The sequence below is a fragment of the Muntiacus reevesi genome, chromosome 13 (genome assembly GCF_963930625.1).
Source record: "Muntiacus reevesi chromosome 13, mMunRee1.1, whole genome shotgun sequence".
In the NCBI taxonomy this organism is placed as follows: Eukaryota; Metazoa; Chordata; class Mammalia; order Artiodactyla; family Cervidae; genus Muntiacus; species Muntiacus reevesi.
Genome location: NC_089261.1, coordinates 24,752,916 through 24,767,232, shown reverse-complemented (window position 1 = coordinate 24,767,232; position 14,317 = coordinate 24,752,916). Strand labels below are relative to the sequence as shown.

The window sequence follows — 14,317 nt, the reverse complement described above, 5'->3', positions numbered from 1 at the left end:
TGAGGCACACAGAATAAGATGATTGCTCAGCCAATCATAATCAGTGTGACCTGGGATGAGATCTGAGACTTCCACTGGAACTCTGGGGGGAAAGGCAGCCTTTCTCCTAGGGATGCTCAATTGCTTGAATGGAAGCCTGCAGTAACCTTTGGGAAATCCTGCCTGAAAAGGAAAGTCTGCAGACAGAGAAGCAGAGCTTGGAAAAAAAGACAAATGGTCAAAAATGTTGCTTGAGTGCCTGGATCCAACTGTGCCTGAAGCCCTTGGACAATGGGGTTAACGCTCCCTTTGGGTTAAGCCAGTGGAGATTGTTTCTTGACATCTGCTCCAAAACTGTGCTGATAAAGCACAAGGAATTCAAAGATTTTTCATTATGCTTTTTCTAAGTTTAACAGATCAGATCATATACAATACGAAAAAAAATGTAGCCCCATCCCTGAACAGTCCCATAGGAGCTACACCGAGGGCTGAACAGAGGAAGAATGATGGAGAGGTTTGGACTCACAGCAGGACAGAATCTGGACGTACCTTTCCCGTCCAATTATCTTCATCACATCCCCCTGTATCACTCCTCCGTCTGATAAAGGGCCCACTGGCCACATGTGGCTATTTACATTACAATGAATTAAATTTAGGTCAAGTTAAAAATTCAATTCCTCTGTGACTCTAGCCAATTTTAAGTGCTCAAGGACCCCATGTAGCTGGTGGTACAGATATGGAACATTGCTACAGGAAGTTCCACTGGATAATACTGCTTTCTAAGTTTCTAAATATGTCTCTTTCCTCCACAGATTGTAACTGAAATTAATAATATGTAGCATATGCAGAAAGCATATACATTATTGAGTGGTGCTCAGTTGCTTCAATGGTGTCTGACTCTTTGTGACCCTGTGGACTATAGCCCGCCAGGCTCCTCTGTCCATAATCTCCAGGCAAGAATACTAGAGTGGGTTGCCATGCCCTCCTCCAGGGGGTCTTCCTGACCCAGGGATCAAACCTGCATCTTCTGTGTGTCCTGAATTGCAGGCAGATTCTTTACCCAACTGAGCCACTTGGGAAGCCCTTATACATTATCAGAACTCATTAATTCAGAGGAGATATTTAATGACTATCTCTAGGTGCTGAGCAATGTTCTAGAAGTTGAGGACATAGCCATAAACAAGCTCAAGAACTTACCCACATAGAGATGACCAGCCAGAGGGAGATGGGCCACTGACAGTCAGTAAGTACACACAGACCGTCGTGGTGGGGAGAGACGGGTGTTGCAAAGGGAAAACCAAGCGGCAGGAGCCTTGATGCAGGGCAGTGGTCCTTGGAGCAGCAGCATCAGTGTCATCAGGAAATGGTCAGAAATGCCAGTTCTTGGGTTCTACCCACAACCTCCGGACCTAGAATTGTTGGAGTGGGGCTGGCCACCCATGTTTTAATAAGGTCCCCAGGTGAGGTCAACCATTCTCAGGTTTGAGAATCATGGAAATAGCACAATCCACACTCTTTTCTCAGTTCACAGTTTGCATTTATATTATTTTTGGCTACATAAACATACGCGATGTCAGTTTACCGACCAGAAATCAAATGCCTACCTAGCTGCAGTAGAATGTGGAGTCTTAACCACTGGACCGCGAGGGAAGTCCCCACAACTTGATTTTAAATTCTTCAAATTTATGAACTAAAGCTGAACAAAAGACTCTGAGTACCCATTGAACTTTCTCCCCACTTGAAAAAATGAGTGAACGACACTGTAAAACAGGTCTAAATACGCAGTCTATTTGTAAAGGGGATTGAAACGGCTCCAGAGAATTCATTACTTCCATTACAGACACATCTCCCTTTTCCCTCCAAAATATTCCTTTTTCCCTCTCGTGTGACAGTTACTGCAAATGAACTGTAAATTCATTCCTATATGAGTGCTCTAACCTGTTGCAAGGGCTGACATAATTATGGAACTCTAGAAAAAGGGCTGACAATTACTGAATGTTCACCTTGGCATCAGTAACCTGCACTCAGCAAACAATGAGAATCACACATCTTCCTTTTGGCTGGAGAAATTTAGGCAACAAGTATTTTGGAGCGGTATCCTTTTGGCAGGGGCAGCGCCAGGTGCTGAGGAAAGAGACAAGAGTCCTTAACTTCGAGGAGCTTACGCTTAGGTGGGGAAAACAGATGCAGTGGGTCATTCATTCATTCATTCATTCGACAGTTCCTTATTAAGCACCTACTGGGTGCAAGGCATTGTTCTCGATGCTGTTGACAGAGTGGTTTCTGCCCTCCTGGAACTGACATGCCAGTGGGGAAAATCAGACAACAAACAGGTAAATAAATATGTGATTTTCTGTCTTGCTATGAAAGACAATCAAGATACTCAGGAGGGAGAGAGTGATCGGACTGTGAGAAGATGAAGTCATTAAAATCAGTCTGAGAAGATTTAAGCATGGACCTGTATAATGTGGGGAAAGATGCTGTATAGAATCTGGAGGAGAAGCTCCAGATACAGGAAACAGCAGGTGCAAAGGCCCTGGGGCGGGAATGCAGTGGAAGGGGACGTGGTCTCTTCATTTATTCAGTTATAAAAGTTTTTTTTTTTAATGTATACCATTTTAAAGTCTTCATTGAATTTGTTATAATATTTCTTCTGTTTTATGTTTTGCTTTTTTTTGACCGTGAAGCATGTGGGATCTTAGCTCCCGAGCGGGGGGTTGAATCCATGTCCCTTGCATTGGGAGGTGAAATCTTAACCACTGGATTGCCAAGGAAGTCCTGAGAAAGGTCTTTAGATCAGTGAGTAGCTACAGGCTAGACATTCAGGGCTGCCTCAGTCCTGGTGAGGTTCACTGTATTTCTTTCTTTCTTTTTATTAAGTACAATAGGAATTATCAGAAGAGTGACCGCCCAGAGGAGAGACATCAGGTTCTCAATGAGAAGAATGAGCTGTCGGGGGTCAGGACAGAGGTAGGGAGATGACGGTGGCCTGGATGAGGCTGGTGGCTGTAAGGCAGGGGACGCGGCTGCTTCGGAGACCAGTTTGAGAGAAACAGAGCACAGATGGGTGGGTACCACATCAGAGGGGTTAGAGTACCCAGCAGGGAGGGAGTAGAATTCTGTGCCCACAATTCATTGTCTCTGTTGTAGCATCTCATTGGCCACTGGGAGTCTTTAAGATGCTGGCTGGTATCCTGTTCAATAGTTTCCAGGCCATCCTCGCCTTCCTTCCTGGAGAACTGACCAGGACTGACATGGTGGAGGTCTGCCTCCTCCGATGCTGGGCGCTGGGTCTGAGCAGATGGGTGGTGCTGCAGGGGTGCATCTGCACTGAACTTAGGTGAGAGGCAGCTGGAGGCAACAAGGGACCCAGGCAGGCAGAGGGCTTTCAAAGTGGACATGGCAGGATAATCCCTGGGATGCGGTACACGGAACTGTTCCTTGCTGTTTCCCCAGCTTGACGCACAGCCGGCTCACAGCCAATATTTCATGGAAGATGGAATGCAAGGAGGCTTCCCCGATGGCTCAGCGGTAAAGAATCCACCTGCTGATGCAGGAGATGCAGGTTCAGTCCCTGGGGTGGAAAGACCCCCTGGAGGAGGAAATGGCAACTCACTCCAGTATTCTTGCCTGGAAAATTTAATGGACAGAGGAGCCTGGTGGGTCCTTGGGGTCACAAAGAGTGAAATATGACCGAACGCCCAAGCATGCACACATGGAATGGACAGTAAGGGACTTGAGGCCAAAATGAAATAGGGACAAAATCCTAGCTGTCACGGAGCCAACATTCCAGATTAAGGGAGGACTGGCGGAGGCGGGGTTTATGTTATGATGAATACATAAGCAAAAGGTAAGGAAGACAGTGTCGGGGATGAACAAAGAGGAAGTCCATCAGATATGAGGAGATTTAGATATGGGAACAAGACAGTATGAGGTGTCAGGGGGCAGCTCTTGATGCTATGGGGGGACGGGGACCCTCCTGGGATGAAGTCCGGGCTGAGTCTACAGGAACCAGGCATGCAGGGATGGAGGAGCCTTTGGGCAGGGGATCGAGGGCTCAGCAAGGACAAAGATGCTGAGTAGGAACGCCCAGCAGCATCAAAAACCTTGCCTGGGGACTTCCCTGGTGGTCCAGTGGCTAAGACTCTACGCTCCCAATGCAGGGGGCCCAGGATCCAGCCCTGGTTGGGGAACTAGATCCCACAGGCCATAACGAAAAGATCTTGAATGCCTTAATTAAGACCTGGTGCAGCCAAATAAATAAATTTTTTAAAAAGTTAAAACCATGCCTGGCACACAGTAGGTACTTAATAAGGAGATGGTGGTGCATCCTTTTCCCTGCAGGTGGGGGTGATGGAGAAGTTGGGGTGAAGGTTTAATTCTCTGCAGCAGTAGCTCTCAGCTATCTCTGTGTCATGGGCATCTCTCACTGGCTGGTGAAGCCTAAGAATCCTTCTCAGAATAAGATCTTTATAATTTGAAAAGATACATGCACCTGCTCACTGTAGCACTTTTCACAATAGCCAGGACATGGGAAAAATCTAAATTCCATCAATAGATGTATAGGTAAAGATGTGGTTCAGGTATACAATTGAATATTACTCAGTCAGGAAAAAGAACAAAATAGTATCATTTGCATTTGTCCAAGGTCACACAGTCATTCAAAGGAAGAGCTAGGATTTAAGCCAACAAAGTTGGCTCGCAATTCCTAGATTGTTCTCTGCTGAGAGAAAATATTAAGTCAATGATAAGCTCAGTGGTATATGGACACAGTGAAAATGAGAAGCTGGTGTGCTATGGTGCGGCAGTTAGTTACACTGAGGTGTGTGTTTCTCTCCAGGCCTCTGCTCTTATGGTACAAGGGCTCTGACTGACATTCAGGGTAAGGAAGAAGACAGTGCTGGCCTGTGAGTCCCTCCAACTAATTTTCCTAAGTCAGCATCACTTTTCTCTCCATCTCTGTCTCTCATCCCCAGTGAAGTTATGTAATCTTTAAAATTAGAGCACAGTTTTTTACTTTCTATGTGCATAATGTAAGTAAAATGAGGCAAAGCCTAAACTTGGAAGAGACTAGATTGATTGTTCATTCCCATCCCCTCCTTTTACTGATGGGGAAACCCAGGATCAGATAATGATGATGAAAATATGAATGGCAATCATAATCATATTTTTGGAGCATTTTCTTTGTGGCAGGCAGTGAATAAGGTACCATGTATTGGATAATTAATCAGCAACCTTGAAACCATTGTCAAAACAGCTTCAGATGAGTCATAGATCAGCTTTTTAGACACAAATCTGCACTGGTGACTTGTAGGGAGGGATATTTTAAAATTGAATTCCAAAGTAAATCTCCAGCTGTGACAAGGAAACACTTCTTCTGCTCATATAGTTATTTTTCAACTGAGCAAACATTTTTCAATTGCCAAGAGCATCAAAGCCGTCCTTAAAATACTCTGAGGGAATTAGAAATGTAAAATCTTCAAGTTGGAGAAGGAGCCTGGAGATCAAGGTGTTCGGGAAAATAAGAACACATTATTTTTTCATTGTCTTTTTAAAAATAATATTCTCCCATCCCCATCAAAGGAGATGTCCCTCGGTTCTCTGGAATGAATGCCTACTTTTACCTTTCTCCAACACAGGATATTGCTAATACGCTTCCCCACGGACCTCAGAACACAGTTAAGTCATCCATCACTTGTAGGTTGACAAGGGGGACCAAAAGCATTTCTGCAAAGCCACAGGCTAGCAAATGCACACTCCATTCCCCATGTCCAGTTCTCTGAATTTAGCAACGGCAAAGGATGCAGAGAAGTAACCATGTGATGCTGCTGGGTGGAGAAGTCCAACCATGGAGTTCAGATACCCCAGTGAGATACCTTAATTGCTCCTTCACAGACAGGATAATCGCTGAGTATCCTCTGGGAAGGAGAGTCTAGAGCACGTATCCCTAACCTAATCCTCCGCATCTCTCAGCATCCTGGCTGAAAACAGATGGTCTACCCAATGGAGTAGAACTGGAGAGCGGTTGATGACAGAGCTGTAGGCAGGATCAAAGGAAACATCCAGGGATGGTGGAACACCCAGATGCCCATCCCAGCTGGGAGCCTGGGGTAAGCAGCGCAGTTACCCAGAGAGCGAAGAATCAGATTGGACAGAGCTGTATGCAGAGAGGACCGTGCCCCTGGTAGATGTGCAGCCAGAGGGAAGGCAGGGATAAGGGACAGAGCAAGAGGGGGAGGGACAGCACTGCATTAGTGTTCCAGAGCTACCGTACCAAAGTACCGCAAACTGGGTGGCTTATGACCACAGAAATTCTCCTGGGATGCTGCAGTCCGGAAGGGCAAAATCAAGGTGTCTGTGGGGCCAGCCTCCATCTGAAGGCCCTAGGAGAGAACCGGCCTTGCATCTCTTCTAGACTCTGTAGGTTGGTGGCAGTTTAGGTTTTCCTTGGTTTGTACATGCCTCCCTCTGAGCTCTGTCACAGTCCTCAAATGGCCTTCCTCCCCGTGGTCTCCTCCAGATGTCCAAATCTAGCTCTCCTTGTAAGGACATCAGTCATTGGATTTTGGACCTCATTTTTCAAATACGGAAAAATTTTTTTTAGCCATATCACGTGGCTTGAATGGATCTTAGTTCCCTGACCAGGGATTGAACTTGGGACCCTGCAGTGAAAAGCACTGAGTCCTAACCAGTGGACCACCAGAAAATTCCCTTGGACTTCATTTTAGCTTAATCACACATGCAAAGATGCTACTTCAAAATAAGATCATCTTCACAGACACAGGGTGCGATGGGGGTGGAAAAGGGTTAGGGCATTAACACCTCCCACTGGCTATAAACCCCACTAGAAGTCGGAGGGCAAGGGAGGCTGGAGCTGTGATCCACACAGGTCAGCACCTAGGATTCAGAGCAGAGCGGAGCAGGGCAGAAGAGGGGGGCAGACCCTGCTATCTCTTTCCCCACAATTCTTCCCTGCTGCACTTTCCGCCCTGCAGCTCCAAGCATCTCTCAAACCTTAATGAATCTCCGTGACACCCTGGAGAGGTGAGGATTAAGATCATCACTTTGCGGGCCCGAGAACAAGTAGCAATTTCTCCTTTAAACAGCCCAAGTGATAGTCACTTTATTTTAAATTTGATTTTATGCAGAGAGATATGGGCACATTCCAGGAATTTTGAAAGCTTGATGGAAGGAAAAAACCCCAAGTTCTCACCGTGTTTCAGGGGTCAGGGAATATTTCATCCTAAGTTTGCAAAGGTAGAAAATGAGAATCATTTGAAATTCTTAAAAATTCTCAGTATATCTTGCCACTTCTCAGGAAAGTCAATCCAGGATAAAGTCAGTTGGGTCGTGGAACAAAGGGCCTCTTCTGACACCTGCCAAAATTAGAGGCTCCTGTTCTTGCTGGCATAAAATTTAAGTTTATATGTTTGTAAAATTTACTTATTTTGTTTTTTGGCTGCACCACACAGCTTGTGGGATCTTAGTTCCCCGACCTGGGATTGAACCTGGGTCCCGGCAGTGAAAGCGCCTAGCCCTAACCATTGGACGGCTGGGAAACTCCCCTGGCTTTGTATTTTTAAATAAACTGCAGGGAGAAACTTTGAGATGTGAACAGAACTGGGAAATGGTTACACACCATCCCCTTGTCCGGCCTTATTCATCTTCATGTATCTTCATATATCGCCATTCATCTTCTCACGACTGGTCTTAGCACTTAAGAAATAGCTTCTTATTTGCTGTCTGTTGGCCCTCTCACCCCACAAGCCCCCCTGAGTGTCAGTCCTCCGAGTGAAAGACCTGTCTGTTTACTGCTGACTCCTCAGGATGGACGGCAATGTACACCCACGATGTCTGCACATCATAAGCGCTCAGGGTGAGGTCAAGTAGATTCTGCATCTCTTTATCCTGAAAAGAGACCAGCATCTCCGCACGTCTGCTGCTAAGTTGCAGAAACTGCCACAGGAGGTCTGTGCCTGGCCTCTGCTCATGGGGGCTCAACTAGACACGTGAGTACTTTTTTCTTACGTCAAAGAAGAACAGAAGCCCAAGAACTAAAGTTACGGCTCCAGTTCCCAGTCTGTGCTGGCCCCAGACTGCCCCGGACAGCCTTCGGTCCTGGTCTCCGCAGCCAGACCCCTCCCCGTCTCCCGCTCCAGCTGATGTTAGCGCTTTGGGTGAGCGGAACTGGAGGGGTGGGAGATGGTTGAAGCCCATGGAACTGGACCCAGAAGCTTTCCTGCCCCCCACACAGAGAGGGTCACATTGCTGAGTAAGTAAGAGTGGGGTGGACAAAAGAAGGCTTTGTAGGGCCAAGTTCTGGACTTAGGATGCTGCAAGGGGTGGGTAGTGTGATTCAGGGGGCTCCTTCCCGGAAGGATCAGCCTGCTAGAGAGTTGAGGACCCTGTCCTCTGCTCCTTCCATCTCATTTATTCACGAGGAGTTAGAAGCTGCTGCTAAGTGACACAGAAAGTCACTGAGAATCTCATCAGTGGACTCATGGTTTTTCTCCTGGGTTTAGGAAGGGGCTTGGGAAGTCCTGATTCCAAGAGAACTTCCCCAAAGAGGCCCATTTCCGATTCGGTAATCATCTATTTTGCCTTTCAGCAGTTTGCTTTTCTTTAAAATGAGCAACAATTGGGGGAATTCATTTTTTTCAAAGACCAACCCATTGCCTCACTGGCTGCTAAAGGTGACCTAAAGATTTGCCTCTTATTCAGTTTTTTTTTTTAATGTCTTATCTTCCAGTCAAGCTGCAGTTTAATTTGCTACTTTCTTCCAAATAAAAATTTCTATTTCGGCTGCCTATTAATGTACTAAAGCTTGTTCTAGAATAAACTTTGAAAACACAGAAAATAAGAGAACAGAAATGCCTCCAAACTGATGCTTTTATACTCCTCTTGCTAATACGGTTCCTAATAATCCACATCTCTTTGCAGAGTTGAGGTTAAATTGTACATTTGAGGGGAAGAAAAATGATGACATCACATGAGTTCAAATCCAGCCATCAGAACTCTGAACTCTGTGTGGTCAGTCACTCCATGATCACTTGGATGCACCCAGTTTTAATTCTTTTACAGCTATTTGCAAACAATAGGATTCTGGGTGTGTAAGTCATCATTTCATTTTACCTTAAAGGTATTACAAAATCACAATAACAACAATAGTAATACCTTGCTTCAAAGAGGGGTTTCTTGTGGCCAAAATAATATCTCATAGCCTAATAATGACTTTACTTTTCACAGTATCAGGATGTCTTATCTTTTTGAAATAGAGTAAAAACTAGGCACTTATAGGCTATAATTTATGTTAACATAGGGCTGCAAATCTTCTCTCTAAAGGGCTAGACAGAAAACATTTTAGGGTTTGTGAGCCAAGAGGCAAAACTGAGTATATTAACAAACTACTTATATAACCATTTAGAATGTAGCTATTTGAAAATGAAAAAGTCATTGCTAGCTTGCGTGATGCACAAAAACAGGCAGAAATTGAATTTAGCCCATGGGCTATAGATTGTTGAGGCCTTTTCTAGGACATGAAAAGTCAAGAGAAGTCTGTGGTAGAGAATACCTCTTATGGGTATGTCTGACTAGCATCCATTCCTCCTTTTAGTGGAATCAGATTTTCCCATCATGCCCCATGCCTACCAGCTCTTAGTCTGATTCCAAACATGCTCCAGGGGGCGGTGGGGGCGGGGGTGTGTGTGTGTTCCCCAGGCCAGGCCAATGAGAGTATCACATTTTGTTTGGCTTCCAGGATTGGCTTCCCAGGTTGGATACAAGACCCAAGCCAGCCAATCAGTTCCAATGAGAGCCAGTCCTAAGAATTTGCTTGAGTGATTGGCAATGAGTTTTCACTCTTTTCCTGTTGGATAGGATGTTGTGAATGTATCAGCATGGCACGACCAGGGGCCACCTTAGGGACAGAGTCTCTTGGACACTGATTCTAGCCAAGAAGAGCACAAAGCTGAGAGGTGACAAGGAGCCACTTTCCATGATGACATCATTTGCACACACACACTCACACACACACTCCATACTTGATACTCAACCTGTGCTCCACTGACCAGAAGCACTGGCATAACTTAGGAGCTTTAACAAAATACCCAACCCTGACCTTCTAAATGAGAATTTGCATCTGAGGAGAATCGTCAGGTGACCTATATGCAGCTTAACTTCTGAGAAACACTTCTCTAGACTTTTTAAGTTACCTGAGCTGGTGAATTCATCATGCTTAAGCCAATGTGAATTGGCTTTTCTGTCACATGTAACTCAAAGAATTCTAATTGATATATTTCTTAACCTGGTGTCAATAAAGCCTGCTCATTCCAATTTCTAATGCAATTACTTGCTCAGTTGTGTCCAACTCTTTGAAACCACGCAGACTACAGTCCATGGAATTCCTCTGTCCATGGAATTCTCCAGGCAAGAATACTGAAGTGGATTGCCATTTCCTTCTCCAGGGGATCTTCTCAACCCAGGGACAGGCCAAGGGTCTCACACATGGCAGGCAGATTCTTTACTCTCTGAGCCACTAAAGCTGAACAGAAATTAGTTTTTGAACATCCACACCAGACTCCATGTCTGTGAAAGTGAATTCTGGCAAAAACAGTTGGAGCTACACTTCAGAACACTTTCCCCATGCCTTTGAAATGTCATCCTCTTTACATCTCCTAAAAGGGGGTCTTAACACTTGTGCACAAGCCTAGGAATGGCTCTTGAGAATAGTTTCAGGGCTTGGCAGATGTGGGTGAGTGATCCATCTAGACCCTTACCATTCTCTCTCTCCCTTCCTCATTTTCAGCTGTACAGGGAAGTTGGCAACAGGGATTTGAATGTACTGTAATTGTGCTGTGTTCTATTTGTGTCACTTACATGTTGATTTCTTGTGCAATGAGACAGAGGCCAGGGTAGTCATCTAGCTTTTCCTCTGCACCTATGTTTCCCAGCCTTCTTGAAATCTGACGGGGCCAAGGGCCTTCTGTCCAAGGATGTGTGTAAAAGTGTCACTTGTAATATGTTGGCCATTGCTTAAAAGAGCTTGCATGTGACTCGGACTGTTCCTCTGTCTTTGCCTCCAAGAAGGCCATGTTGTTTCTGACGTTTGAGCTGCAAGATGATGACATATCCATCAGCCTAGATCCCAGAGGGACTGCCTGGAACAGAGCCCCCTATCATCTAAGCCATGTGGTATAAGCAAGAACAACCTAGGTTGCATGAGGAACCTAAGATTTGGGGGTGGTTTACAGCAGCAGCAAACCACACTCATCCTAATAATAAAAGTAGTGGCTTAAAGCTTCCTTATAAAAGGGGAACAGAAATAAAAAGAACTGGTGTAGACTTCGAGAAGAAAAAGTAAGTAAACACTATACATCTGGCACAGGGAAATGGCAAATGTCATAAAGCCAGTATAAAATTAGCTGAAGTTGAAAATGATGGATTAATTAAAAGTAGCAACTTCCAAGGGGGTAGGAAGATGGAAAACTTTGAATGCAAACATCCCATAAAACAACTGCATCCAACATCCTGGGAAAGCTAAGAAGGCCGCCAAGGTGCAATCAGACAGCTGAACGCAGGTGCATCCATGCTCACAAAAGTCTTACCATGGCCAAGGGCACGATGCCAACCAGGTCCTTCTGGCTGATGAAGATCTCTGACACCGCGATGTCCGTGGTCCCCCTCCGTGGGTATTCCACTTGCCAGGTGATGGGCTGGCTCCCCGAGAGGCTACTGAAGCTGGCGATCTCAAAGTTCATCTGCACGACCTCATTGAATAAACTGCTGCTTCTGGAAGATAGCAAAGGAAAAGAGCTTTAAGGTGACTTTGTTCAGTGGAAATCCTTTCAATCCCTTTGGCTCACTCACTCACAATTTTAACTAGAATATAAGGACAAGGAAAATGCCTTTCAGGCATAGCACCAGGGACTTGTCACGGCTTCCCCGGTGGCTCAGAATCTACCTGCGGTGCAGGAGACCAGAGTTTGAGCCCTGAGTCAGGAAGATCTCCTGGAGAAGGGAATGGTTACCCACTCCAGTATTCTTGCCTGGGAATTTCTATGAACAGAGGAGCCTGGCAGGCTACAGTCTATGGAGTTGCAAAGAGTTAGACACGACTGAGTGACTAACACTTTCACTTTTTTCTTTCATATTTATTTTTAGCAAGCTTGTCTCAACAATTCTGATGCTTCGGAAATGGCCGACAGTACAAAGATCTTATTTTTCACACGACAAAATGAAGGCCCAAGTAGCATAAATCGCTTGTGCACAACCACACAGCTAGTTAAGAGGCGGAAAAAAATGAATGCAGCATCTCCCATAGATTTAATTATTTTAGATCCGTTACCTGGTTTCCATTGTTGTTGTTTTTGTTTTAGTCGCTGTGTTTGACCCTTTTGTGACCCCATGGACTATAGCCCACCAGGCTAAAGCCTAAAACATTCATTATCTGGCCCTTTACTCAAAATGTTTACTCTGTGCATGGGATTTCCCAGGCAACAGTATTGGAGTGGGTTGCCATTTCCTTCTCCAGGAATTCTTCCTGATCCAGGGATCAAACCCATGTTTCCTGCATTGGCAGGAGGATTTTTTTTTTTTTTTACCACTGAGCCACCTACACGAATCTGAGCAAACCCTGGGAGATAGTGGAAGACAGAGGAGTCTGGCATGCTCCAGTCCATGAGGTTGCAGAGTCGTACATGAGTTAGAACAAGACTGAGAGTGAACCACGTCTTCCAATTCCCAGCTCTGTGATCTCAGCAACATTCTCCTCTAATTCAGCTGGGGAGTTGGGTATGGAATTACAAGACACCAGGAGCATTTCTCCCGGGCAAAGATGGGCAAACTGTGGTCTGTCAGCCAAATCCAGCCTGCTGCCTGTTTCTTTGCAAATAGTTTCTTTGGAACACAGCCCTGCCTACTGGTTTTGTGTTTTGTCTCTGGTTGTTTTTGTGTTATGAGCACATGATTGAGTAAGTATGTCAGTTAACATATATCCTTAGGAGCCTAAAGTGTTCATTATCTGGACCTTTACTGGAAAAGTTTGCCAGCCCTTGTTTTAGGAGGTTAGAGAAGGGAAAATGGGAGAGGTTTTCTGGAGCTACTGAATCAAAAGAAATATCGGTGGAAACAAGAAAGAAGGGCATACCAGGCATCTAGCTGGGTTTGTAGGGTGGGCCAGGGAGATTTATCTGACTTTTTTGTGACTCCATGGACTATAGCCCACCAGGCTTCTCTGTCCATGGGATTTCCCAGGCAAGAATACCAAAGTGGGTAGCCACTTCTTTCTCTAGGGGATCTTCCTGACCCTGGGATGGAAACTGGGTTTCCTGCACTAGCAGGTGGATTCTTTGCCACTGAGTTACCTGGAAAGCCCTGAAGCCAGGTTGAGGTACCCCCAGTGCTCTTTGCCTCTGGGCTGAATATTGCTGTAAGTGGTGGGACAATAGTTAGCTCTTTTCTCAGCTGGCAGCTACTGGGCATGCCTTGTGCTTTCAGGCAAATTGAGGGGGGTTTCCATGGCACATCAAGAAAGAAACACCAAAGATGGTAATACTGTATCTCAAGCATGTGCTGGTACCACTGTCAAGAGTGGTGGAGAACCCTTCCCTCTGCTGGGGATGATCATCAGTTAAGGATGCACGTACTCAATCTTCACAGCTTGCCCAAGAGCTAGAAGGTGTGTTCCTCACTCTGCTACCCTTAGCCCTGCTCAGCGGCTGGGATGAGAGGTTAATAGCAAGGTTGTTGTGCCAACCAAAGCACCTGGCGGGACTCCTGACTCTCCCTTCCAGTACTCTGGGCTGGAAGAGGGGACCGGAGGATGGCAGTTTCTGAGATGCTGGCTATCCCTTTGGGAGGGAAAACAAACCCAGTGTCTGGAACCTCAAGTCATGGTCTGTGCAACATCAAGGGTGATTACTGGGACTTCCCTGGTGGTCCCATGGCTAAGACTCTGAGCGCCCAGTGGAGGAGGCCCAGCTTAGATTCCTGGTCGGAAAACTAGATCCTACATGCTGCAATTAAGAGTTTGCATGCCACTACTGGAGATCCCACATGCCAAAAGGAAGACTGAAGATCTTGAGTGCCGCAACTAAGACTTTGCATAGACAAATAAACAAACTTTTTTTTTAAAGGGTGAAATATTTGCCTGGGGAAATGAGCGAGATGTGTCTGGAATGTGGAATGTTTCCAAACTCGGAGACCGCTCGGTGTTCTGGGTTCAGCAGGTAAGGCCTGCAGGGATCTGGGTCTGCTCAACTTCTAGACATCCTTCCCTCACACTCTCGCCAGCCTCTCCTTTCACTGGGCTAAAGACATCTCTCATTTCAGGGATTTTCAC

General features: G+C 45.7%; 1 protein-coding gene across 1 annotated transcript in view; it reads right to left on the bottom strand.

Moving 5' to 3' along the window:
• The window catches only part of TMEM132C (transmembrane protein 132C), a 432,070-nt gene that overhangs the window by 77,355 nt on the left and 340,398 nt on the right, over positions 1–14,317 (bottom strand). Inside the window, exon 4 of the mRNA XM_065904531.1 lies at positions 11,583–11,766. Within this exon, the coding sequence (XP_065760603.1) occupies positions 11,583–11,766 (184 nt within the window). The remainder of the gene's footprint in view (positions 1–11,582; positions 11,767–14,317) is intronic.